General features: G+C 42.9%; 2 protein-coding genes across 44 annotated transcripts in view; both read right to left on the bottom strand.

Annotated features, from left to right (window-relative positions):
* Positions 1–21129, bottom strand: part of MADD (MAP kinase activating death domain) — a 68924-nt gene extending 47795 nt beyond the window's left edge. For 27 of the 36 annotated variants that reach the window (XM_077784191.1, XM_077784201.1, XM_077784194.1 and 24 more), the window contains exons 1-5: positions 21044–21129; positions 6835–7025; positions 3727–4341; positions 793–1096; positions 286–417 (exon numbers count right to left, since the gene is read on the bottom strand). In XM_077784191.1, the coding sequence (XP_077640317.1) occupies positions 286–417; positions 793–1096; positions 3727–4341; positions 6835–6896 (1113 nt within the window). In that variant the 5' untranslated portion in view covers positions 6897–7025; positions 21044–21129. Of the gene's footprint in view, positions 1–285; positions 418–792; positions 1097–3726; positions 4342–6834; positions 7026–11739; positions 11964–12973; positions 13080–13365; positions 13420–13734; positions 13901–14371; positions 14465–14508; positions 14529–20417; positions 20532–21043 lie in introns of those variants that run through there. The other 9 variants (XM_077784185.1, XM_077784184.1, XM_077784183.1 and 6 more) reach the window with 9 other exon arrangements.
* A 2714-nt stretch (positions 21130–23843) lies between these two features.
* Positions 23844–27001, bottom strand: part of NR1H3 (nuclear receptor subfamily 1 group H member 3) — a 38800-nt gene continuing 35642 nt past the window's right edge. For all 8 annotated transcript variants that reach the window (XM_031505028.2, XM_021533337.3, XM_021533341.3 and 5 more), the window contains 2 exons: positions 26178–26272; positions 23844–25782 (listed from right to left, as the gene is read on the bottom strand). In XM_031505028.2, coding sequence (XP_031360888.1) covers positions 25636–25782; positions 26178–26272 — 242 coding nt within the window. In that variant the 3' untranslated portion in view covers positions 23844–25635. The remainder of the gene's footprint in view (positions 25783–26177; positions 26273–27001) is intronic.

Genomic DNA, 27001 nt, shown 5'->3' with positions numbered 1-27001 from the left:
GGGAGAGGGTAAATATCATCATAATATTGTCAATCTATGGTTGTTCAGTCTATTGTTTGTGAACTACAGCTTTGATCCATTCTATTAACTGAGCACGGTCTGAAGATATCCTACATAAGTGGTGTTGCCTATGATTTAAATAGTCATACTCAAGCAATGTCCTTTGCAAGGTAAACTGATACAATCTCTGAGAAGCTGGTGAATGAAAAAAGGACTACAACTATATGAGTTTTAGACATCACGGAAATATCTCCTGTGAAAGACCAATAAAGGAAAAATACGTACCTGTTCTGCAGAGGCCATGCAGGTGGGAAGCAGAGGGATCACTGGGAACATGTACTCCAGTGGGTAGATCATGGCCACAAAGGCCATCACAGACATTGAAAGTGCATTATAATCTCGGGACTGCAACACAACCTGCAACCAAAGAAACTCCCATTAGCACTGCAGCAACCATTCACTCCTAATACTCCCCCTGGGTGCATACAAAGACCACAGATTTTGTGATCTCCGCAGACTCAAATTCAATGGCTGTGAACTGGGTAACCCTCCACTAATCTGTCTCAAAACAAGCTTCAGGTGTTTTTTGAGTGAGAACAGAACTTTTCAAAACAGGAACCTCAGAAGGAGCTATTTATTCCCCTCATCCTCCACAGACAGTGGAGTGCAGGCAGTGCACAGTGCACAGGCAGTGCAGAGAGACAGCTGTTCTACACATCCAGACTACCGTGATTTTGTAGAGGGCAGAACTTCCTACATACTTATCAAAGATCAGTGATCTTCCCTTCTTACCTTATGCTCCAGAAGGATGCAGGTCAGCACCTGCAGGCAGGCATCCACTCCCAATAACTCCAAAGGCAGATGTAATGGAAAATCTACCAAAGTGAAGCGGGATGGATCGGGAAGAGCAAAGGTCAAAGCTGGCTGCAGCTCGTGTGGCAAGACTTCCACGTCCACCCGCTTCTGCCCAGCAACGGGCATGGGGGAGCGGAGCAGACGGTATATCCAAGCCTCAATCTCCCGCAAGTCGTGAAGCAAGGCGCTGGACTTCTCTTCCACCAGGAGGGAGCCCGTGAAAATCCGCCACATTGTGTCCCTGGACAGGGAGAATGCCAAGGTTAACACTCCAAAAACTTCACTTGACAGTCATTCCTTCCAGAGAAAGGGCAGATCCACCAAGGATTGAAAGAGGCAACTAACAAACCTTTGATCACACAAAGGAATGGAATATTTAGCTACCCTCCAACAACAGGAAGACAGGCATTTAAGCTTACTGACACATCCACAATGTGAAGAAGAATAAATCTTTCTGTGGCAGGAATCAACACAAGTATGTCACTTCAGACTTCATTCACACGTTTAAAGGATTCAGTCAGGTCCAGATCTCTGAAGAACTCTCATCACCCTCACGCTTGAAATTCAGCAGGCACACAGGATACTCTCCTATCTCATCCAGAACTGTAGCAGATTAACTGCAAGACTCTGCTTCTAGCAGTCTACAAGCCTTTGCAAGAATAGAAATTAAACCTGAGATAATAAAAATATGCCACATCCATGCTTTCCCAGATGTTTTAGCATAATAAAATACCCAGCATCATTCTGTCCTAAATTGCACTGTATCATTCTTAAGAGATGAATAACCCATGGGAAAAATGGATCTGTTTCAGCTAAATCTCTGAAAGCTGTGTAGAAAACATTTAGGCATTTTAGCAAAACAAGCAGCAAGTTCTCCACACCCTAAGCTGGCAATTTGCAAACCTGCAGCTCACAGACAGGCTGGCAAAAAAGCATGTACAGCATTGCTCAGGGCCTTCAGGGCTCAAAACTCAAAACTGAGACTGACAAGGGAAGCATAGAGTCTTGTTCACCTCAGCCCTTTATCCTGTAGCACAATGAAGGCTGCAAACCTCACGTATTCATGCTCCAAATAACTTCAGCCTGATAAATATCCTGAGTTACTGTAACTGATCCCTCAGAAAGTATGAGTTCAAATTGAAGGTTCTATCTTACAGTTCATAACTTCAAAAAAAAATAACTAAAAGGAAAAAAGATTATGACACTGAAGGCTTCACAAAGACAGAATAATTAGAGAAATTTGGATGCTCAAAATAAGGGCAATTTGAGATTACACTGAGTACATGATACACCTCTCAGGAACCATGATGCTTCTCATCCTCCACTCTTCCTTCGGCTACTTGTCATGCATTAGACATTAGGCTACTAGGAGGTGTGCTCCACTTGTGCCAGCTGTAAGGATTCGGTTTCACCTTTATTCTGCCACCACTTCAAAACCATTCTAGTTTTCCAGGTCACCACAAGAAAATCCCATGGCAATTCAAATCTACTGCTTCACTTTTCCCAGAGATGTATGCTCAATATTCCTTCTCTTGCCATCCTCATCCATCACTCAATTATTTTCTCTAAGAATTATATCCAATAAGAGCACACTTTTCAAATACCACATGTCATTCAAACACCAAATTGAGGAAAATCATTAAATTCAATGGAGCATTTTTCCTTGGTAATTATCAGGCTAAACCAAGTGACAAAATAACAGTCCTTAACACATACTTCCACTGAGGGGAGAAGTTTTGCTCTGAGAAAATAATTTATTCTCCATCAGTGGATTCAAGTCATAGATCTGCTGATGCAGGAAGCAGTCATACTAGCCCAGAACAGTCTCCTAGAACTATTCCAGGGCAGTAGCCCAAGAAGTAGGCCACTGCTCTATGAATAGGACACATTTTCCATTTCATGCAAAACGTAAAGAGCTTATAAAGATAAAAATTATAATAATTATAATCCTGGAATTTTTTGATTTTGACAAGTCTAATTTGGAGTGTACCAAGCTACTTAACTCACTTATGTTCTATCTCACAGTCCTGTCCCTCAAACTGTTGAGATAACCCCCTGCTTCTCCAAAGATCAATTTCATACTTTTTCTATTCAGTTAGCACATCAGAAAGGAAAACACCATCCTGGAAGGAAGGTTTCAGGCACAGTAGCACAGATACACATCCTTGACTGAAATACATAAAGATATTGGTCCTTCCAGTGCAATGGCTTCTGCTACATACTCAATGTTACAACAGTAGATACATTAAGATTCCTACATTATATTAAATATACACCGAGTTCCAGTCAATGTATTGTTACCAACAACCATTCCTATGTTTCCTAGACAACCACTTTGTTTTCTACCTCTCTTCCCACGCTCCTTCAAATATTGTACTTTGACCTATTTCAGCTGATCCTGCTTCTCTAGTCTTTTCTCTCCCACGCTGAAGTTTAGACTGTTTCATAAGCTTGTTAAGCACATTTTCATCATTCCCCTCCTGCCCCAAGTAGAAATTCTCCCTGTTATTTCTTGGCTGCTTCTAATTTCCCAGAGAATCAGTCCTGACACATAGTGCCACAGAGTTTAAATGCCAAAGCAACAGTAACAGCATGAGCACTCATCTGCAGTCCCCAGAAGGGTAGTGCCTCCTCAGGTGCATCAAAAATTAAAATCATACCAGATTACAGAATCAGAGAGAGATGTTTTAAAGGAATTGTTACAAAAATTTCCTTTTCCTACTGTGAACCTGGGTTAAAACAGTGAAAAAGGCCAACCCTTGGTGTTTGGCTGCTTCTGCAACCACATCTGCAGCCACAATTTACCGTGAAAATAAATTGCAGCACTGAACACAAACAGTAGCAGGAAAAGGTTCTTCCCTCTCAACATACCTCTGCACCCCACGTGGAATCCCCAACTTCTTGCCCAACAGTCTCTCACTACAGCAGTCCACAAGTCTCTTGAGGGTGTACAGACACTCACGGAAGGTGGAAAAGAAGGGATAATGACTAAGGATGCAGAGAGAAGTGAGAGTGCTGTTCCGGGAGCGATGGCTGCCTTTGGCCAGGCGCTTGTTGCGTGGGGATCGGTTCACGTCAGGGGTAGACTCTGCACTGGGAGCCTGCAGTGAAGAACCACTCTCTGAACTCTCTGTGCCCACTTCCTCCTGCGGCGCTGATGCATCCGCAGGTTTAGGGACCTTCTGTCCCTCTCGAGCTCGATGTCCCCCTGTGCCTTCTCCCTTCTCCTTGGGTACTCGCTTCTGGAAGGAGCGGTAGAAGTTGACGCAGATTCCATAGCGAGTGACCCCCGTGTCCTTGTCTGTGAGGGTGAACACGAAGGAAGTGTCATCACGGAAGCTCATGCGTTTCTGCCGCACGCTCAGACATCCTTCTGGCTGGCAGAAGAACACAACATCGGGCGGGAGAGGAAAGTCTGTGTGGTCTTCCAGAGGGTAACGCCGCAGCAGTTCAGGAGTCTGAGCAACACTGTCGCTGCTTGGGTGCCTACAAAAGAAGCAAACAAAAAAACCCATACATAGGTGACTAATAAAAAATATTTCTGGAAACTTCCTACTAATGTGTCAGGAGCCTGTGGACTCAGATTCATCTTTGTTTCCTCTCTTCCCTACTATCCAGGGAAAGTGCAGTTTCTCATTCACTAGCCACAGATCTCACTCACTAGCATAAGGTCAAAAGGTTCAGTAAAGAAGTCTAAGTCTATACAATCATTAGCAAGGAGCCTGTTCAATTTTGATTAAGAAAAGGCTTTCCAGGAGTATGTTGTTCCCAGGAGAACACTGTATTGTCATGTTGCTCTGACTTTGACTTTCAAAATTAATTTAACTGCACAGATCTCTGTAGGAAACACACTACCCCTCTCCAAATACAAAGTCAGAGGAAAAGCTCCTAGATTTCAGCCATTTATGAACATGATGAACAATTAAGTGAGAAATCCAGTATCAGCTCCTAACTGGGAAAGCAAGAACTTATAAGGAAAGAACTCTGATGAACAGTGGAGGGGTATGGACCTCATCCTAAAAACACTTTCATCAAAAGTTCTAGCAAACACACAAACATATGTGTTTTATTTTCAGAATGGGATTTAAAGTGTAATTTTTATATAAACTGTATGGTAACATGCACAGCTATTTACCACTGTGACTCACTAATCTTTGGACCACAAATCACTACAGAAACAGAAGACAGAAAGGCAATACTGTTGTTTCCTAATTTTCCACTAGATTCTTTCAAGATATTATGCTTTTGCCTATTTCAAAATACAAATGACACTTGCTGTTCTCATATAAGAGATGTGAAAAAATTCAACCAAGTGGGTAATAGAATGTTCACAATTTACAAAAGAAAATTACTGGTGTAAATGTCTCTGCTGACTAATTCTTCCAAACTAAGATTTTATTTAAAACAAGTGAAAATGCTTTCATAATAAAACTGGTAACAAGATTTATACTGCCTGTAAAGTTAGATATTAAAACACAGTATGAAAAAGAGAAACACTAATATGCTTTTATATGTTAATGGACACAACTAACACATCATTTGCTGAAAAAGAAATGTCAAATAATACTGGTACTATTTAGAGAGTCTCTTTGGCAGCAAATGGTCCAAAAAATTACATCAACAAAGTACAAGTGCATGTATCACCACTTCATGCCTCTGCTGTAATATTAGCTACAAGGACAGAGTTTTCTGAGACACTGAGAAAGTTTGAACCCAACAGTTGTAAAACGTATTGCTATTTGTGCACAGTGGATAACAAGATGTAACAGTAAAGGCCACATGGAGCTCCTAAGGGCTTTGTAGGAGAGGCTCTTTCAGTCAGTCCCATCTTTCATCATAGGCATTTGCCAAAGTGCCAAACAAGACAGCAGTAGCAGCCTAACCAGCACAGGCTGGCAAAAAGCAAGAGAACTGTAGGAGTCCATAAGTGATAGTAGCAAATTTCTAAGTGAGAACATCAGACACTATAAGCTTCACTGGAGGAGGCAGCTAACATTTCTCCCTCCTCTTCCTAATTGGTGACACACATATATAAAATCTGGTTGTTTTTCTACAGACAGTAGAAAGTAAGAAGTATTAAACTATTACAGTATTCGGTCCATAAAATGCAATAATAAAATAACTATTAGTCATTTCTTCTGCTCAGCCTATTTAAATATTACAGTCAAAGTATTCTGAAAAGAAAGCAAGATGTACAGCAATAGGCTGATGCACATGGACCACTGAAATGAACCATTTAGAAATGAAAGCAAAACAAACTTTGGGATACACCCATTACTTAGAATTTGCAGAAAGCTGCAGCATAAACTTTGAATAAGGAAAAAAAAACATTTATTGAGCACCTATATGTTTGACAAACAGAACACATCAACCCTGCATTTCATACAAGCTTTATGTAAATATTCATAACATTTTATCTATTAATTAGACTTTAAAACCAGAAGGCATTCATGTCATTCCTGTGAGGATAAATAAGTATTAGAGGGAGAAACAGCCAAGTAAAGCAGGTTTCAGATTTTTTTTTAAACCGAGTTTACAGACTACATTTCAAAAGTTAGAAAAGAAGCATTATTCTACTGCTAGCACATTACTAGTAATAAAAGTAGTAGAAAACTTGTATTTTACTTGTGTTTAGCTCTCGGTGTTTTCAATTTCTGAATCCCTCTGTTCTGATGGCAGTAGAAGCAAAGTTCAGACACGTAGACTACCAGAGAGCAATAGCTAAATTAGCTTTTCTTAGTCACCCTCTGCAGACCCTTGAAAAGAAGTCTAAAGACCACAAGTTAAAAAAACTCTGACCACATCAGTATCTTTCAGGAAGTACCCTGGCTCAAGCAGGTGTTCCCCTTAGGGGCGCATTCTGCACACATTTCAGACAGCACTTCCTAAGCATCAAGAAGGCTTCACCAGTGGATGCAGGGCTATTTATCCCCACTCTACTGCTCAAGCAAAAGCTCTGCTGAGGCTGTGTCACATTACCTGGCTCCAATGATCACAAGATAGTCAAGTAGCCGAGAACAGATTTTCTTTTTTTGCACCATTGTCCTTGATGCCCCTCCCTATGTCATCTCAAGGAATTCCGGTTCATTGATCCAGTGGTCAGTTATCCCATCAGCTGTGATCACTTCCTTGGGGAACAGAATCTGCTTGGAAATGTCTGCCAAGTCAATCTAGAACCAAGAAAAGCAAGTGTCAAAACCAGGAACATCCAATATATACAAGCAACTTAATGACCTTAATTATATTCTCAAAAAGCCTCAACGTTTAGTGCAGTCATGGTCATGCACAATCTCATCTTCATGAGAACAAAAACACAGCCATATGCCTGCAGAAGCAGAGATATGAAAAGCACACAAAAAAATACAAGAGTATCTCAAGAATTAATGGTTGGAGTCAATCATCTCGACTTCAATCATTAATTCTTTGGTTAAAGAAAGAATTCAACCAATTCACCTGAAATTCCAACAATCTTAGAGGCCTTTTCTGACATAAAGATTCTATGATTCTGTTCTAAGGAAAAATACAGACAAACAAAGCTGCCTACCACTGTCACAGAGCTACTCATTAAATGGTTTGTGTGCTGCTTAGGCAAATCCATAAGATCTTGAGAGTGCTTGAGAAGAGAGCTTCAACTGGCAAGACTGAAGGAAAAACAACACAACCTGAACTTTAGCTGTGGGATAAACAGAACAACTAAAGAAGGGGTAACACCAGAAATTCAATTTGATAAAAAGCATCCCACCATCCCAAACCTGCAAATGGCTGTCAGCAGGAATGATCTCCACAGTTCCCAAAGACTGTGATCGCTAACACTTTTTGTCTGAAGATACAGAACTGCAGTTCTACAGAATTGCAGTTTGCAATAGCAAAAGTGCATCTTGTAAAGCATACTGGGTTTTTTCAGTTACTTCATTCAGTTTAACTTCACTCCTTATTCTTGACACCCATGCCTCCTGCAGCTAATTTCTCTGAATACTTCATGATAGAAAGATCCTCTTAATAAAACTGAGATTATACTGCAGTATTACTACTTGTCAATAATTATGCTTAATAGATATCTAGAAAATAATTCTTTCCAATCCCATCATTCATAGTTCACAGAATTCATTAAAGAAGAGGGACAAAAATAAAGTTTAAAAAAGGAATATAGTTCCACATTACAGTGTTCCCTACAGTGTTTGAAACAAACCTGAAAACAGAAACTTCCTGAAATTGAAAGGTCTCAGAAACTCTAAAAATCAGAGATGCTCAGAGTATGCTAGAAGTTTACTGAGCATTCCAATGATTATTTTAATAAGAGTTATTTTATATTTTAAAAATTGAATTGATTGCTTTCGGGGTCATATCCAGAATAAGGTTTCCATTTCAGTTCATGTTTACACCCTAAAGTCATCATAGAATTATTATTACTGTACTAAAATCTTTCAGTTCTGCAGCATAAATGTTTAGGTTTTATTTGTATAAAAGTATAACATTTTAACTAACAACATCATCAAATCTCCGCAAAATCAGGTAATTTTCTTGATGTTTCCCTCATTAATTCATAAGCACTGTAATTGTCACATCTCAGAGTCACATTCAAAGTCCAGCAATATAGCTGTTTTTTTCCCAGTCCTTCACTCTGCAAGAACACAGCAGGAAAATTTTATTCATTAGCCTTACAAACAGCAGTAAGAACACAAAAACATTACAATAGTAAGAACAAAAAAGCACATATACAATTTATAAAAAAAAGAAAAATCATACTAGTCAGTAAGTATTATTAAAGGAATAATAAACTGAAAGAAACTTTAAACCTCACACGTAAAAAATCCCACATTTTGTGAAACTGTGGCATGTTTTTAGTAGATCCTCAACTATAATCGCTGTAGAGTCCTAAGTAACAGCAGTATGAATTATCTCTTCTGAGCAGCAATATTGTTGTAAATTATCTTCTCTGAACAACAGAGAAAATACGGACACAAGAAGCAAAGTTTCTGATTCTATATTTTAATGACATTATCGAAAACATAGAATCTGTCCTGGAAAAGCTCTTGAACCTTGATATTCTGCAAATATCTTGGCACAGAAAAACTCAAGAGGAACAAGATGAAGTTGGGATATCAAGTGGTCCTTTTTGTCTTCATCTTAAAGAACTACTTTATCTGTTTTCTTTCCAAATGTCTTTCCCCAGATCTCTTTAAAGAACAAACTGCTCAGTCACAGACAGGGGCATAGCAAGAAGCCATCGCAATTCAAACTAGAAGTACAATTTCAAGGAAATTCTGCTACTTAATGGTAACCAAAGATGTTTTTCCTCAGAAAGAGAGGCTCAGTGAAGGTGGAGAAAATACACTGTTTGTCTTATGACTGCAATTCCTCACACATTTTTCCCACAGCTCCCACAGCAAAGGAGTTAGCAAGGTATGCATTATGAAGGTCCTAGAAACCATGAAATTTCAAGAGTATCTAAGCAGACAAGTACAAAGAACATAGGCAGGGCTTACAATGTCCCTGGAATGGCTGGAGCTACATCCCACTGACATCAGACACTGAAGTTTCTGTCAGTTTTTAAAAAAATATCTGAGCACTTTCTGTAATTTCTGCTTTCTATTGCAACACAAGTACAAGGGAGACCAGACTGATGCAGATGTTGTGCCAGGCCTTCCAGAGCCACCTTTATTGATTTACTACACTTAACAACACAACAGTTAAAGTCAGACATAAGAGGACAAAGGCTCTTTCTGGGAAAATGATTTATTGTTGGATTGGAGCAAGAGGTAGAAGAATTAGAACAAAGTGTTTTTTGCCTTCCTCTATTCAATCTCTGCCTTCTTCAGAGATCTAGCAATGGCTGATGACAGCACTTAGAAGAGTATTGCACCAGCATTTGTTGGAACTCATCTTCCTACTCCTGCTTGGAATAAGACACTACAGTTGATGATGTGTATAAGGCAACACAAACAGGCATCCCAGTCCTGCCTCCCCGTCCCTGTCTGCCAAAAGCTTGCTTTCAGGCCAGTATCATTCCATTTCCTGTGCTGGCAGAAGAGTTTGTGAGCTATAGGGCAAAACCAACTGGAATTGATACGGACTAAACTTAACACCCTCCCTTCTTCTCCCTCGCTACTTTTGTTTTTATAAGGTGATTGATTATTTTTTACTTGGTTCACTAAGTGGCCCCACAAATGCTTGTGCAGGCACAAAGAAAAGGTAGGAGAAAGCAGTTATGAGAACATGGAAGACTTGACTGAACATAATGTGACCACAGAACTACAGACAGCACCTGTATAGGCAATACAGAAGTAAAGTATTTTCTTTCTAAGAGTTTTCCTATAATCCTTCCAATATCTCCTAGATTTTAGAGACTAAGTACATTAGGACAGAAATAGATCAAACAACCAAGAGATACTTCAATCTTTCCTCTTTCATGTTGGTATTTGGACCTGAACCAAGATATTATCTTGACTCTGAGATGGTACAGGTTTTGACATATCAATGTTAAAGCCTCTTCTCTCTCTCAAATTGCTTTAACTTTAGGTTGCTTTCTCTTACAAGGTATTGTACAGTGTCTTTTCTCTTTGCAAACATATTGGAACCAGCCCTTTGAAGGCTGAATCCTCAAGCAGCACTTGAGAAGAGACTTCATCTTATTTCAACTCTAGAAAAGAAGAAAAGCAGAGAAGTGAAGGCCTACCACAGAAAAATACTGCACCAACAGATCATGTCTCAGACAACACCAAAATTGAAATAAGCACTTATATGGATGGTGAATGGGTTGGTGAGAACTAACACTACCCACACACTGTAGCAGCTGTCAGCAATACTCACTAGTAAAAGTTAGCACTGTAGCCTAGGCACAGAGACAACAGGCAAGAACCAGCAGAAAACCACAGCTTACCAGTAACTTGAGACATGAAAAAAGTGTTCAAAACAACAAACACTTCTATTATTGGCATTACTCTGCATTTCAAAATTCCCCAAACACCCACATTTTAGGTTGTAGCACAACTTCTTAGAGGACAATCTGCATGGTATTCTGCAATTTAAAGTCCTCTCAGAAATAAAAATCTATATAAACAAACATACACACTCATGAAAAGCACCACAGCACACAATGGATAGGGCAGCATAAAAGAACCACAGCAGGCTTTCTATCAGTTTAGAGTCATCTGTGTCAGAGCCATGCCCTGCTTTAGTCCAAATTGAGTTGGGACTAATGAGTTGTGTAGTTATCCTATTTCATCTATCCCTTGGAGCCCTCATTCTTGTTAAGAGTCTTCTCATTTGAGACACAAATCTAGAGAAACAAAGCAATTTAGTCTAAGAATAACAAACTGTTAACACAACCAGTGTCACTGTATGGAGTCTGGCTGAGATGGAGGTCATTTTCCCCACAGCAGCCCTCCCAGTGATGTGCTGTGTGCTGGTAACTGGCTGATAGCACATCTGTGTTTTGGCTATTGCTGAGCAGTGCTGGCACAGCATCAAGGCTACCTCTCCAACATCTTACCCCAGCAGTGCTGAGGAGTATGCAAAGTCTTGGAAGGGGACATAGCCAGGACTGCTAACCCAAACTGACCATAAGGATATTCCATATAACATCTGCTCAGGAAAAAAACTAAGAGAGAGGAGAAGAAAGGCAGAGAATCCATTATTTAAAACATTTATAATCTGGAGCAACCACTAAGCCTACTGAAGCTCTGCTTCAGAGGAAATGGCTGGATAGCACTTGCTTCTGGGAAGTAGATAATAAAATTTCTTGGGCTTCTTTAATACTTTATTAAACTGCCTTTACTTTGACCCACAAGGTTTTTTCCTCCCACTGTCCTGCTGAGGAGGGGTGTGATAAGAGTGGCTTGGTGGACAAGTGGCATCCAGCCAAGGTCAACCCACCACACTCACCTGCAGTTGTTTTCCTCACACAGAGGCTTGCAGCTTTGATGGGCCAGGCTTACAATGAACTGCATGATGCCTGGCAGGTATTTACATCATTGCTTGCAAAAATGGTATGAAAAAACCAGATTAATTTACAACAGGAAGGTGCTAAGCCCTGCTTTCCTTACAACTCTTCCATGCTTTAAGATCGGACCAGAAATACTTCTCCTTTCATTATCTCCAGCTTTTACCTGGTAAAAAGACATACTGCATAGTTCACCAGTGCATGGATACCTTTAGAATATACATCAGCATCATACAATTCAATTTGCACACTGCCTGAATAAAAAGCATACATGGGACATTAATTTGTAAGAGAAAAAAGCGGAAATTGTGAAGGAGATAGAACAAGTTACAGGACAGAAACCACATAAATTACAGTTCACTGGAATTTCACCTTGTGAAAAACCAAACTTCCAGTAACACCCAAAAAGAACTAAATTTTTAGTTTCCTTGGAACATCCTGAATTTCTATTTACTCTCAGCCAACTCTCAGTCTGTACTGAGTTCAGCTCTAATAGCCACTATGCCTGACCCTAGTGCAGTTTTCTGTGACCTCTAGGCTCACCAATCAAACTAAACTGAAAGCTGAAACAAACAGAAATAGGGCCAGGAGTTTCAATGCCCACTTTTGGGTTGATTTATATTTCTTTTTCTCACATCACACACCTTGACCTGTCTGTTAAGCCATGAGAAAAAGGTGTGAGTACCTCAGGACTAGCCAGCCTCGCCTGTGTGGGCAGGAACTTCATTTAACTCACTGCTGAACTGGAAAGAACATGGTTTGAAGCCCAGTATGAAATGTTCATGGTAGCTTTGTCTTTAGACATTTTAATAATCTTTATGGAATAATTACCACTGAAATTTTGGTTGCTTCTTCTTCCAAGTGTGTTTCAAATGTTGCCAGACATTCTCTCTGGCATAGGACATGCTATTTTTGCTTCTACTAAGCTTTTAAAGAAGCAGATAGACAGTATTCTTTTCACATGAGCCATTTTTCATTTCCTCTGCTTAGCAACTATATAAAACACTGCTAATAGTTTCATACTTTAAAATATACAACATTTTAGGAAGCTCATTATTGCTATTATCCAGGTACTACAATGTTTTTGCTAACACAAGAAACAGACAACAGCAGAGATGAGAACACCTCCCATTCTCCAGAACCTGACAGAACATGGAACAATTTCTAAAATCTGACCTGGATGGACTTGCTATACTGGTGCAGCTGCTCTGTGTGTTACCATGCACCTTGGCAATGCAGCAGTGCATGCCAAAAGTGTGACTCCTAAGAAGATACTTGCACTCTGGAGGAGAAAAAAAAAAAAAAAAAAAAAAAAAAAAAAAAAACAACAACAACAAAAACAAAAAACCTAAAAAAAAGCATTTTCAAAGAATTGCAAGCATACCTAAACAGACAATGGCATATTTATCTAGTATGGCTAATCTATAACATAGGTGTGGTTCTGCAAAATGCCTTGGGGATAGTTCCAAGCATAAGAAATCACCCAGCAGAGAACAAGACTGCAGGCAAATTTTAAAAGCATTCGCCCTGGAGCACATGCATCACTTCAATGAGTAAAAGTTGCTTACAGGTAAAGCAGCAGATGCACCCCAACTATTTCCACTTTTCATCCATCAATAGATCTTGAGGGAAAGGACAGAGCAAACAAGATAAAAGAAAATTAAAGAATGAACGGGGAAAACAGGTTTTGACAACAGAAGACTTATTTTAAAGGCCTTCTCAATAACTATAACAATTAAAATATTTCTTCCTTTCCTACTAAATAATATTATCTCTTTGCCTTATGAAAATAGAACTGACACAGCCATGCGTCTTTAGCTTCCACATTAGTTTTTGAGAGCAAACTGGAAGTAGCATGGGCAGGGGTGCTGACAGACAGACTGAAAATGACCAGAATTACTCCACAAACAGAAGTATCATGCCACCCAGATGGGAACCTTTTTGCAGTATCACGGAGTGAAGCTGGACTGATTCAGGTTCCCGGTTGCTATAGTGACAGATTTCCCCGTCCTTGCCATATGTTGGCCCTTCAGTGTTGCTTCCTCTCTCCTCCCTGCTTCAGCCAGAAGCTTGGCTAAAGCAGCCTGCTGTACATGCAAGATCACGCCGTCACCACACATGCACATGCTGTGAAAACAGACCCACAGGTAATCTGATTCAGATCAATCGCCATAGCAACCCAATCTTTTAGTCCCTAGATCTCAGCCTGTCGGGTATATTTATAGAGCAGCTGCGGCGCTCCACCCCCTCTGCTCCACCACCAGAGCTCCCAGCGCTGCCCACACTGCCAGCAAGCTTCACCCAGGCGCAGGGACTGCCTGGAGTCAGCCTGAAGCAGAGCCTCCGCCTGGAGTCAGCCTGAAGCAGAGCCTCCGCCTGGAGTCAGCCTGAAGCAGAGCCTCCGGCAGAGCCTCCTGGCAGCTGCAGGCCCCCGGCCAGATGACAGCGCAGTGTCCTCAGCATGCTAAACGCCTCCCAGTCCCTGAGCTTTCCATATCCACGAGTACTACAATCAGGAGGCCTTCTTGCCCACGCCAAGCTGAGTACCAACCACAGCTGACAAAATCTGCTCACCCAGGTACCCACAAGATGCTTCCACAGGCATGCAGCGCAGGCACAAAAAGAACGTGCCAAGTGTGCTAACACAAGCACGCAATCCTAACTGGAACTTGCAGGCAGCAGCAGAGGCAAAGGAGAGGTTCCAGCAGCACCTGCCTCACACAGCCACAGCTGCACCCACCAGTAGCACCTGAAAGCCATGAAGAAAAATCAAGACCAGAGCTTGAATGGGCAACAAGAGATAAGCATGTGAGGAAGAACAGCATGCAAATACTGTTATCCATTTTATTCCATTACACTCTTGAGGAAAACCATAAACAGTAATCTAATGCAGGAAAAGCACACCCTTTTATAGTACTCTACTTCCTAATAGGAAGGAGATGACAGATTTTAGCCTCAGCCACATGACATTTCACACACTTCAATTTAGGCTAAAGACCTTATTCTCCTCCCCTCCTTTACTATGTGAAACATCTCTCATGATCCTTCCTGGGCAGGATCATTGTGCGAGGCACCACTCACTACAGAATCATAGAACAAATTCTTAAAAACCCTCTCCCAATCTGGCCAGTTCTCCTGCTTTACACTGTTTGAATTTAAATTAATATTTTATTCAAAAACCATCTCTGGAGATTTGTATGAGAGAACAGTAACACAAGGCCAACTCTTTTCAAGCCTGTCCTTTTTTGCCCCTCCTTGTGAGGGGCACCATCACAAAATACAAGAGCCTTCTCATTTTCTCTACCTCATCAGCTTTTCACTGGTCCTCAAATCTGCACTCAAACATTTTGCAAGGAGTGGGGGCAGGAGGAAGGAAGGGCAAACCAAAGCTCACACAATGCCCCCAAGCCAAATTAGCCTCACACCACCTGCAACCACTACAGCATTAAATTTTTTTCCAAACCAGACTGCTTTTGACATGAGCTTTGAGCTGAGAAATGCTGGTGCTGCTTCTGAGTTCAGACCCCAGCACCCACAAGACGCTTCCATTCCCAGCCCTCTGGTGGGAATTTGAGCAGTAGGCCACAGTTCCCATAATGCAGGCACCAGAAGGTTTTTTTCCAAAAACCAAATAGTGTAAATGTACAGCCATAAAAAAATTAACAAGAAAACAACAAAGCATATGACATTTGAGAGAACTGCTAGATGCAGCTGCAACTGCTAAATTATTCAGTGTTTCCCTCACCATGGTGCCTCCCCCAGCCACAGTGAGCAGCTCTGGGCCAGGAGACATCACTCATGGCATCAGCACCACCAGATACAGGCACATTCAACTCTTTCCTGGAAATCAGTCACACAGACAAATGAGATCCCAACAATAAATTACAGCCATTTGTAAGAGAGAGGAAGAGGAATGCTCACAACCAGTGTGAAAACACCGAAACATTGTTCAGGATAATGTGAACCAGAAAATAAAGTACTTTAAATAATCCAGTATTTGGCTGTTGTTAGCACCTCAGAACTCAGAGCCCCACATCTGTTTTGCCTTGTGTATTAGAAGCACTCAGCCTGTCTCCCCACATGTGCCACCTGCTTGTTATTCCTTCCCTCTACACACCTTTCCCTTCTCTTCATCAACACTGTGGGAGATCAGAAATTCCTACTCTCAAACCAATCCTGCTATTAATTTTGTTGATAAGTCATAGTACCAGCTGGTCAAAACTGAAAGGAAATAAAAGAGACAAACCCATTTTCTCTCTACAAGAGCTCTGAGGTGTGAGAAGCGTGTGTTTGGCAGACTCACCCACACGTAAACATTGGGGGAAGCAAGCTCAGTGTGAAGAAGGGACAGGAACCACCTCAAGCGACTGCTGGAGCCAGCAAATGACAGAGCAAGGGCTCCCGAGAGGATCTTCTAGACACTGGCAGTGGCAGTCACCAGGGCAAAGGAAGGAGGGAAAACACCACCCTGTTGGGCATGTCTTAAGACTATTAATGAGAGAAGGGAGAAAGCAGGTGGCCTGGGGGACAGAAGCAGCGTGCCTGGCTCGTGGCTCTAGCAGAGCAGTTTAACTGCTTATCAAGAGGAAACACACGGCCGCAGAGTGGCTCAGCATTTGCGGCTGCAGCAAATTTTGGTGGGTACTGGTTTTGGTTCTTAATTATCTGTATCACAAAAAGCACTCCTCTCCTCCCACTAGCTGATGACATGGAAACAGGCAGAGGCACAACTCCTCATCTGCTGTCACCAGAGCCTTTCCAGAGCAAGGACAAGATATCCAGGCAAGAGGAGATACAGGGAAGCTGGTGTCAAAGCTACAGGCAAGAAGGTGATCAAAAGTTTTACACTGACATTAGGAAATTCAGTTAGAATATAATGGGAAGCAGGACACAACCAGGGCACTGATCTTGCAGATGTGACAAAGTAACAGGATATGAAATAAAAGGCTGCTCTGCTCAGAAGATAACACACAGTTCCCAGAGTTCATCAGATAACAAATTTCACAGTATCTTTGTCCCTAGTACAAAAAAGCAAATGTTAATTCCCTGATTGTCACAACTGTTTAGAGATCAGTAACAAACAAAAAGGTGGTATCTGACAAACATTACTGGATACATCAAAGGCAACATAATGACCAGCTCCGTTTTGAGGAATGCTGATGCTTTGAAATAACGAAGGCTGTACTAGAAACAGAAAACCATAAAACCTTGTTCCTTGCTGCTACGCTGATGCATTATTTCTCACAGCAACCCAGAAGCACAAGTCTCTCATTTAACTGCAATGTCTGGGATCACAGCATGAGAACTGCCTCAGCTTAGGTAATTTAGGCATATGCAAGCAGCATTTCCTATTTCTAAATCTCTACCAGGGTCGTGCTAGTAGCAGCGATCTAAAGTGAACACAACCTCTCACAATTTAGTGCTTTCTGGGCACCAACAGGTACAACCTCCCCATCTGGGAGTTCTCCAGTGTAAAGATACTTCAGAGCTCCTCACTGTACATGGGTCAGTTCTTCAGTTTGCTTGGTTTGGGGTTTCAGCTAGTTATTCTAGTTCCAAGACAGAAATCATGAGCATGTTTGTCAATAACCAACTGTATTTCCATGTTGTTTGGACAGGTTTAAGGAGATCCAGCGACAGAGAATCTAACTGCTCTAAAATTATTTTCCAGTTCAAACAATAGAGCAAAGACCAGCTGAATTATACAGGTTCAGCCACAGAGAGTGAGCAGTAGGTCAATGGAAGTTTTTCATAGCTCTCAAGGTAGAGAAGGAAAAGCAGCAAAGCATTATGTCCTCAAAAGATATATCACAATTATTCCACAGATTAACAGATTATCCCACTAAAATACACTCCTTTCTAATTGATGCCTCATGATGCTCATTTTTATTTCACTTTGTTTCTTATTAGGTCACTGACAATGCTTTCACTTTACAAAAATTCATATCTTGAGAGAGATTAAAGCTCTTTAAACTGAGGACATTATATTAATCTTGCATATCAAGCTCTTTCATTCTTTTTTACTAAATCCTTTCCCCATTGCTGCAAATCCCTAATCAGAAGCTGTATCTGTACTTTCTACCACTGCACTGAATAACTACGTCAACTGGCTGGAAATTTAATGCAGTATGTCTTAAATGCAGGCACAACAGGGCCAAAGGACATTGCAGGAATTCATCTGGGTTGTAACATATGCATTACCTGTCTCCAATTCCTTCCTAATGGAAAGCAAGTGGACCATTCACCTCTGTACTAAGTTTTAACATAAAAGTATCAATTACCACCTTGTGAGCATGATGGCAAATCCAGTTAAAAATGACAGTGTGAAATGACAGGGAAGACACAGTATTTTACACCACTTGTTATCCCCTCTCACATTCTAAATCTCTACCAGTATTTCCCCCAAAAAAGAAAGCCATTCATCTAACAAATGGAAAGGAGTATCAGAAAAAACATACTAGCTGGAGTGCTGGAAATTAAACATTTTGAAGAAATTTAGTCTCTTAGAATTTAGCAGGACTTGTGACTTTCTAATTTAATACTCAAAAGTTTTCATAAATATTTGGTTTTTCAACAGGCTCACCACAGAAGATATTAAATAGATCAGACTGAATATTTTGACAGAGGTATGCTTCATATATCCTGTCTATATAGAACCTGAGTATTTGATATGGCTTGAGAGGGGAAAAGCTATACATTATGAGCCTCTATACCCCTGAGCTCAAGGCAGATAAAATCAAAGCCAACACTAATTTAATTCAGGAAGATAATATAAACAAGTGTTCTAGTAAGGCCTGAAATGCACTGATGCTTCCACCATTTTTACTGAGCCATCAGCCCTGATGCTCTAAAAACTAAAAAGCTACTTTGGCTAGATGGGCAAGGATTACTGTTAAAAATCCTCAAAACTTTTACTTCTCTGACCCCTACATCCTTCTAAAACAGACAGAAGTTGGACTCAATACTCTCAGGCACATGGTGTGGCTCCTGGGGATGGTCCTGTGAAGGGCCAGGAGCTGGATTCAATGATCCTTGTGGGTCCGTTCCAGCTCAGCACATTCTGCAATTCTGTGATTCATTACATACACACCTTGTCTGCTTTCAAAAGAGTTACAGAAAGGTACCATGGCTAAAGAAGAGGTTTGCCCTTTAGTATATATTTATGCTTTTCCATGAAAACTTTAAACTAGAAGCTTCTTTTTTTTTTTTTTTTTTTTTTTTTTTTTTTGCCAGTTTCCACATGGCCTTTGGTTCACCACCTTTCACAGCTTTGGCATATAACACACATCCTAGAACCGTGTCTTGGCCATGTTATGCACAACACTCTTTCAGTGAGGACACTGTTTTCCTTTTTTGCCCATCTAAAATTAGAATTGTTTTAGAATCAGAATTGTTTTAAAGGTAGTAATGTGAAAAACAACACAGTAGGACTCTGAAGCTTACAGCTGTTAATTTGGTAAGAACACAGAAGCCCAGACGTGATACAAATGCAGCACCACTGGACAGGCAGGTGCAAGATCTTTTAGTGAGGACAAGGCTGTAGTACTCTCCTAACAAAAGCATTCTAGAGACTTGCTGATGATTTTGCATTTTGTTAAACACAGAGTAAGATACTTAACAAGTGTGCATTCAATTACAGTGTCTATTAAATTGTGTTCAAAAGCTGTGCATTTTCTAACAATACAACTGTAAGGCAAAAATAGTATTTTATAGATGGAATGATCTATCAGTTCAGTGTTACATAACACACTGAGAAGGGATGGCCAGATTAGATCCTGTAAAAACTGCGTTTTAGCTATGTTGGATGTGAAGTACTCTCTCAGATGTGTCAGGACTGCAGCTTTTCATTAATGCTGAACACAGCAAGTGCTTCTTGTGCCCAATCCAAAACAGTTGCCTAGGTCCAAGCAGTATAAAGTCCAAAAATAGAGACACTTCCCAAATAACCTATATCTGGATGACATTGGTTTGATTATGTGACCCTCAAGATACACCATAATAAATCTTCCCTCCTCTTGCTTGTGTCTACAAGTAGCATCCTTTTTGCAGATAAGCAATGGTGCAAGGAGCACAGCAAGGACACTTGAGAGCACACCAACAGAAATGCTGACCCAGAGTCACACTGGACTAGAGAAAATGGCTGGCTTGTCTAGGGAGAGCACAACATATTGCCAGATGACACTTCTACTCCATCTCCACGGGGCTGCAAATTTATGATGTATGTTATTTTGCATATGACTGAAAACAGCGTGGTATATGGAGGAGTTCAGGGAGAAAGGGAGAGAAGAAAGACAGGAACCAAATCAGGTTCCTTCAAAGCTTATCATTTCTCAAAACACTTCTTTATCGTGACTCCACACAAACAGTGACACAGACCAAGCTTTCTACCCCTCCTCCACCTGACCATACAAGCGAGCAACACAAGGTGGTGACACCCATTTCTGAGGGGAAAATGCATTTGATTCATAGTCGACTCCATAAGAAATTGCCCAGTATAAAGTGGATTTCCTATTCTATTGTCTTGCGGAGTAACAGGATCTGCTGTTTACAAACCAAGGAGTAAAAGCACCTTTCCAGTCACATTACCGCGGCAACCCCTTCACACGGCGGCACGCCTCACCCTTTCCAAGGAGTTCTGTCCGCCCTGAGCCGTCCTTCTCCCTTCCTTCGCTATCCTGCCCGCTTCCACCGGCCGGGAGCGGGGAGAAGCCCCCGGGTGCCGCGGGACCGCGGGCGCTGCGCCCGCAGCCCCGGCGGGCAGAGTCCCGGCCCGGCCGCCACGCCGCGGCTCCCGAAGCCGCCCGGTGCCGCCGAAACGCACCAGCGACCCCGCAGGGGCTGCGGCCGCTCCCACAGCGGCCGGCGGCCCCGCGGCCACAGCGGGACACCGCGGCCCCGCCCGCCACCGCCGCCCCGGCACGATGGAGCCGAACCCGGCCGGCCCCGCTCCCGGCAGCGGCGGGACACCATCCCGGTCCGCCGCCGGCCGTGACCTTGCGGAAGGGCTCGCTGCTCCCGAGCATCACCACGGCGACCGGCCGGGCGGCTGCGGCAGCGCTCGGGGCGGGCGGGGGGCCAGCTGTCCGGGTGCGGGTAACCGCGGGCAGCGCTGCCGGCCGCGCTCCGCGCTCCCCAGCCCGACCCACATGCCGGGTCGGCGGGGCGGGCTCCGCCTGTGACATGTGCACGCACCCGGCCGCCTGCGGCACCGGCAGCGGGCCCCGCCGGCCGGGCCGCCCCGCTCACCTGCGCCGCCGCCGCCGCTCTGCGCCGCCCGCCCAGTTCCGCATCCAGCGCCGCCGGCGGCGCGCGCCACCGCCGGGGCAGGGGGCAGCGGGGCGGGCGGAGCGAACCACTGCAGCAGGGCGGGGGGAGCCGCCCGCCAGCCGCCCGCAGGGGGCGCTGCAGCCGCGGAGGGGCAGGCGGGACTGGGGGCGGGATTGGAGCAGGATTGGATCGGGATTGGATCGGGATTGGAGCAGGATTGGGGGAGGGATTGGGGGCGGGATTGGAGCGGGATTGGGGGAGGGATTGGATCGGGATTGGAGCAGGATTGGGGGAGGGATTGGGGGCGGGATTGGAGCGGGATTGGAGCGGGATTGGAGGCGGGATTGAGGCGGGATGTCAGGGAGCCTGGAAGGAAGCGGCTCTCCTGAGCAGGCTGTCGAGAGGAACCGGGAACACTTCAGCCGCTTGAAGCGTCGAATTGGCGCTTTCAGACCTCGTCCTGGCAAGCAGCAGCTGAAGCTTCGCGGCAAAGCGCGGCTCCACACGGACAAGAACACGCTGCCTTGCAGCAGAGACACAGTGCCCTCTATATACTTGCTGATTTGCTAGTAGCTTCATAAGATTACAAAATAATTTGGTTATTAAAAGCTTGAGATACCGCTTTTTTAACTCCTGCCAAGCTCCAGTATGCTGCTCAACAAATCCATTTGTTAACAAAACCAAGATTACCAAAATAACCCCAAAACGCAACCAAAGTACCACAAGTAACCCACAATTTTTATACATATGGAGTGTAAAATGGAGAAACACTTTGATATTATCATCTGTACTTTGCTCACTGTAAAGGAATTGGGTTTTCAGAAATACCTTTCCTCCTTCCCCATTAATATGAATGCATCAAGAGCAGATACAGCTGATGGATAAGGGTACAGCCAACCAGGAACACCTCCCAGGATTGTAATTCAAACCCCCCCAAGATTTCTCCAGCAGCCAAATCAGCAAAATTAATTTTAAATAGATCAGGTATAGAGACTTAGGGCAGCAGGACTGAATCTCAGGCCTAGATAGCATTTTGTAAACATAAAAGTATAAAGGATCACCAATCTCATAGATGGTTCTTCCCCAACACCTGCTTGCTTGAGCTCCATAGGCTAACCTGGGAAGCTTCTAGAAGATGAAAAAAAAAAAAAAAAGTTCTGTATGGATTTGCACTTTCCAAAAAAAGTGAGAATGTGAAGATGTAAACAAGGAAATGGTATTTGACTACATGATAATGAAAAGTGTGCTGATTTGGGCTGGAAGAGTTCATTTTCTTCACAGTGACTGGTATGGGGCTGTGTTTTGGATTTGTGCTGAGCACAGGGTTGATAACACAGAGATGTTTTTGTTATTGCCGAGCAGGCTCACACAGAGCCAAGGCCTTTTCTGCTTTCCATGCTGCCATGGTGGTGAGGAAGCTGGGAGTACGTGGGAGCTTGGGAGGAGACACAGCCAGGACAGATGACCCCAACTGGCCAAAGGGATATTCCAGACCATATGGCTAAGTGCATAAAGGGGGGAAGGAGGAAGAGGAGGATGTTTGGAGTGATGGTGTTTGTCTTCCCAAGTAACAATTACACATGATAAGGCCCCACTCTCCTGGAGATGGCTGAACACCTGCTTGTCCACAGTGAATTAGTGAATTGTCCACAGGAAACAGTCAATTAAGTCCTTACTTTGCTTGTGTGTGTGGCTTTTGCTCTCCCTATTAACCTGTCTTTATCTCAACCCACAAGTTTTCTGGCTTTTACCCTTCCGATTCTCTCCCCAGTCCTGCTGCTGGGGAGTGAGCAAGTCATTGTGTGGGGCTTGGTAGCTGTCTGGATTAAACCACTACACAGAGGCAAGGAAAATGATTGTTTTCACCACTGCCATCCACATCAATGTTACAGGCTGTACCTTGAGACTCTCCCAAATTCCTATGCAGTTTTTCTCTTCAAATTAAGGAGATGCAGCCCAAAAAATACAAAGCTGGAAGTTAAGATGCAGCTCTTTTGTTGACAGCAGGGCCCAGCCACCCTCTAATCCACCCAGCACTGATGAGCTCTTGAGCTGTGCTTATTACTCCCCCGCTCTCATATCCAACTCGTCTCCTATAAGCCTACTGTTATTCCTTCTTCCTCTGGTTCAGTAGATTCCAATTTGAATTTGATACTCCAGAGTAATGCAGAGGCTTCAGCAGAACAGCCTGTGGTTTGTTTTTCTCTCCCTTTGGGGCAGGTGATCATCAAGCACTTCAGAAGCAGCTAATGCTGGACAGCTCTCCGCTTTCCCCCATCCTGCCGCTCACTCCCTTTGAGGTAATGCACATGGTTCAACTCTTCCTGGTGTTCTGCCTGTGGACACATGAGAAATGAGCAGCCTACCAAGGGTCAGGTAAGGCCCTACTGAAATCCACGTGACAGCTGGGGCACACTGGACTCCTCTTTCAATTTTGGTGAGTAGAACACACACAATAAAAGGTTTACATTCTTTACATTCTGAATGCAGCTGTACAAATTGAGGTGAGGTGTGTATGCATAATGCATGGTCTTTGTGATACACAATCCACTTCACCTATTTGTCAGCTCTGGCACACAGCAAGGCACATACTGAACTAAAATCTCATACTAAAGGCCAAAAGAAACTGCCTGGGGTTGCACGCTATTTCTTTCTCACCACTTCTTGCTTCTCTCCCAACACATATACTCGTAATTTCTTATCAACTTTCAGCTTGTTACAGCAAGAACTTATTTCACCTTCCTCCAGTCTCATGACAGCACATCAGAGAATGTCAAAATCCTGTATTAGGCTTTATTCTTTTATATAAACATTAACATTTCTCAAACAGATTAGTTAAAAATACAGATTTAAACAAGAATTTTTGCAATTGCAATGAGTTATAAAAACAACAGATTATTTTACAGATTGTTACAAGTGCTTTACAAAGGTGCAGAGTGAAGGCCAGTGGCAGGGGACCAACCTCAAGTGCAAAATGGACACGATACCCTCACCACGGGCATAGCGTTCAGATACACAGTCAAAAAAAAACAACAAACAAACCAAAAAACAGACAGACAAAAAAACCCCGAGCCATGTGAACCTATGCTCTTGGGATGCTCACCGGGCAAGCAAACATAGACTCTATGTCAGAGAAGACTCATGAGACCAAGCTACCAGGATATTTAAGGTTACATCTCTGAGATCAGCCATAAGATGTTTTTTCTTGGAAAATAAGGAACACGTTTTATAACAATATATTTCTCTCCTGTCAGACAAAATATTGCTGTAAATCCTAGAATACTTATGGATGTGGATACTTAAAAACTTGGACCATAAATACAGTGTGGATCTCACAATGCCCAAAGTGAAGAATTGATACAAGACACAAGTGTCCTTCTGAAGGAGTTGGCACTCCTCATGCAGGAGTGCCTCCATATCCCATGATCATCACTGAAACTTTGAGCAAGTACCTTGGAAAGACTTTGGCAAAAGGAAGACGATGCAAGTGGATCTGATTACACACAATATTCCTGCAGCCTGTGATCTGAGAGTTGTACAGCCCACAGCTTATGCAATGCCCACATATTTCACTAAATGCAGTGTGTCCTCTCTCCTTGGTCGATTCATCTTCACACCCACCTTGGAACACATACCACATGCTCCAGATTCTTGGAAGTTTTTGAGATCCTTCCACCACACCCATCTTACTTAGGTACCAGGCCTACCCACCCATCTTTCTTCTATTCCACCCCTAAAGATAAAATCTATGCCCTGATTTGTTTTGAACTACAGTTTTTCAGCTGTTAGCAGATCAAAGGTAAATTGAGCTGTCTGAGAACCGCCATGAGATAAAACCATGATGCATTACATTAAAAAAAATCCACTACTTCATGCCTGACATCTTTTTGATACACAATGTTCCCTACACAGAGGACCTCCTTGTTAGACAGAGGGCACTACACATTACAGGAATCCTTTTTCCAAAGGAGGGCCAGAATAAAGGGCAGCTCTAGAGATGTAGTCTCATAATAAAGAAATAAAAGCTACTTCTCTTGGAATCATTGTAAAGGGCAGCACATTCAAGAGATTTTATTTATAGGAAACCCAGTGAAATCCCTAGAACATCCACACTGACTTCCCTGAGCTTCTCAGATCCAGGTACACTGGGGACCCTGCAGAAGCCTTTTGAGCTGGGTTACTCTCAACAGAGAGCTTTTGGCAAGTTCCTGCAAATTCATTTTCATAATCAGCAAGAAGAGGATCAATGGGGCAAACCCTCAGTATATGCTTAGAGAAAGACTGAAGTAAAAGGAGTTGAGGGGCAGGGGGAAAGGTCTTCATTTCTACCGTTTTCAAATGGTTCATGTTATTCCTTTGGGGTATGGGCACTACATCAAAACCAACCCCTCCATCTGATCTAGCCCAGCTGCCTCCTGCATATTCTTATGACAACACTGAAACCCCAGGGTCATCACTCCAGGCATGCCCAGCCCAGGGTTCAGTGCTATGGAGAGGGGAGGCTGGCTTCTCGTTAGCAAAGGCTGGGAGATGGCATTATGTCAGCATGTCAGCGCCCTGGGAGCATGCAGTCACTCATGCACATCCCAGATTTCTGAGAGCAAGGGCGGGAGTTTCTTATCCTGCAGCCGAAGGGCAAACACCTGTTCAGAGTGGACACTGCTCAGTGTCCGAAGACTGACCAGCTTCATTAACATCCGTGGAAACATCAAACGGTCCTGCAGGGCCAAATAGACAGCTGTTAGTGAATTCACCTAAAACGTCATTTAAAAAAAAAATTACCACAACTGATTACATTACACTGTAATCACAATCCTTACTTCCTCTAGACCCAGCATTCTCCAGGAGGATGCAGTATGAAAGAACACAAGTAGTACATCATGCCCCAAAACTCCAGACTTTCCATGCTGGCTAAACTATGGAATGTGATACAGGACAGCAGATTGTGACAGCTCACAAATTCTGCATTTACAGCTATCAAAGACCCCAGAAGGGACAAGCCTGACAGTACAGGCAGCAAGAGACCTGTTAGAGACAATACTGCAGGAACTCTGCCTGCATAAATAAAAATCTGCTTGCATCATCCCTGGAGATGTTCTGGTCAGGCACTTACATTTGGTCTGTTGATGCAAATGTAAGAATGAAGTGCTTCCACATAGGTGTGCTGCAGCCTCTCCACCAGGGACTGGTCCTGCACATTCGGTCGGTCTGCCAAAAAGCAGGTTAGAAGTAAGCAGATTAGATATAAGCAGATTGCCATGGGCAGCTTCCCTGGATTTAACATCTCTGTCTAACCCCACCTCCTCCTATGGTGTCTTCCCAAACTTCATCTCACATTCACCCAGCACAGCTGGGAGATATATCCATGACACTGTGGCAGCTGCCTGTAATGTCTCTTTCTCAGTGATATCCACTGCACATGGGGAGTGCAATCCAACTCCTATAGAGGAGGGAGGTGAGAGAGACCAAACACATTTACACAGTGCTTGTTGGTCTCATATTTTTGTCCCAGAAAAAACGCAAAGCCACCTATTCAAGAGTAAATGGGAAAGTCTCTCCAGTAGCTGAGCCAGTTAGAAAACAGGAACAAAGAAAAAGAGCCATTAAACAGGTCACAAGACAGAAGAGGTGGCTTCTTGGCAAACCCTGTCCTGGCCCAGAGCAACACTGCCTCTTGTCCAGAGTATGTTGGCTTGCCCACTAGATGTCACTCATGGTGTGGGACCTGCATCACACCAGAGAGGTGCCAAGAACATTAAGGGGGCAGTAAAATATCACTTTCTAAATGAGGAAGATAAAGACTGGCTGGTTTTCCTGCACACTTTTCCAGTAGTGAGGAATTCAATTTCCTCTGGAAGTGGCACTAGAACATTCAGAATATAATTAATAATATACTCCCTTTATCACTAGACTCTATTACTCCTTTTCTGCTTGTAA

The sequence above is a fragment of the Lonchura striata genome, chromosome 6 (genome assembly GCF_046129695.1).
Source record: "Lonchura striata isolate bLonStr1 chromosome 6, bLonStr1.mat, whole genome shotgun sequence".
NCBI lineage: Eukaryota > Metazoa > Chordata > Aves > Passeriformes > Estrildidae > Lonchura > Lonchura striata.
This window is presented reverse-complemented; position numbering and strand designations above follow the sequence as displayed.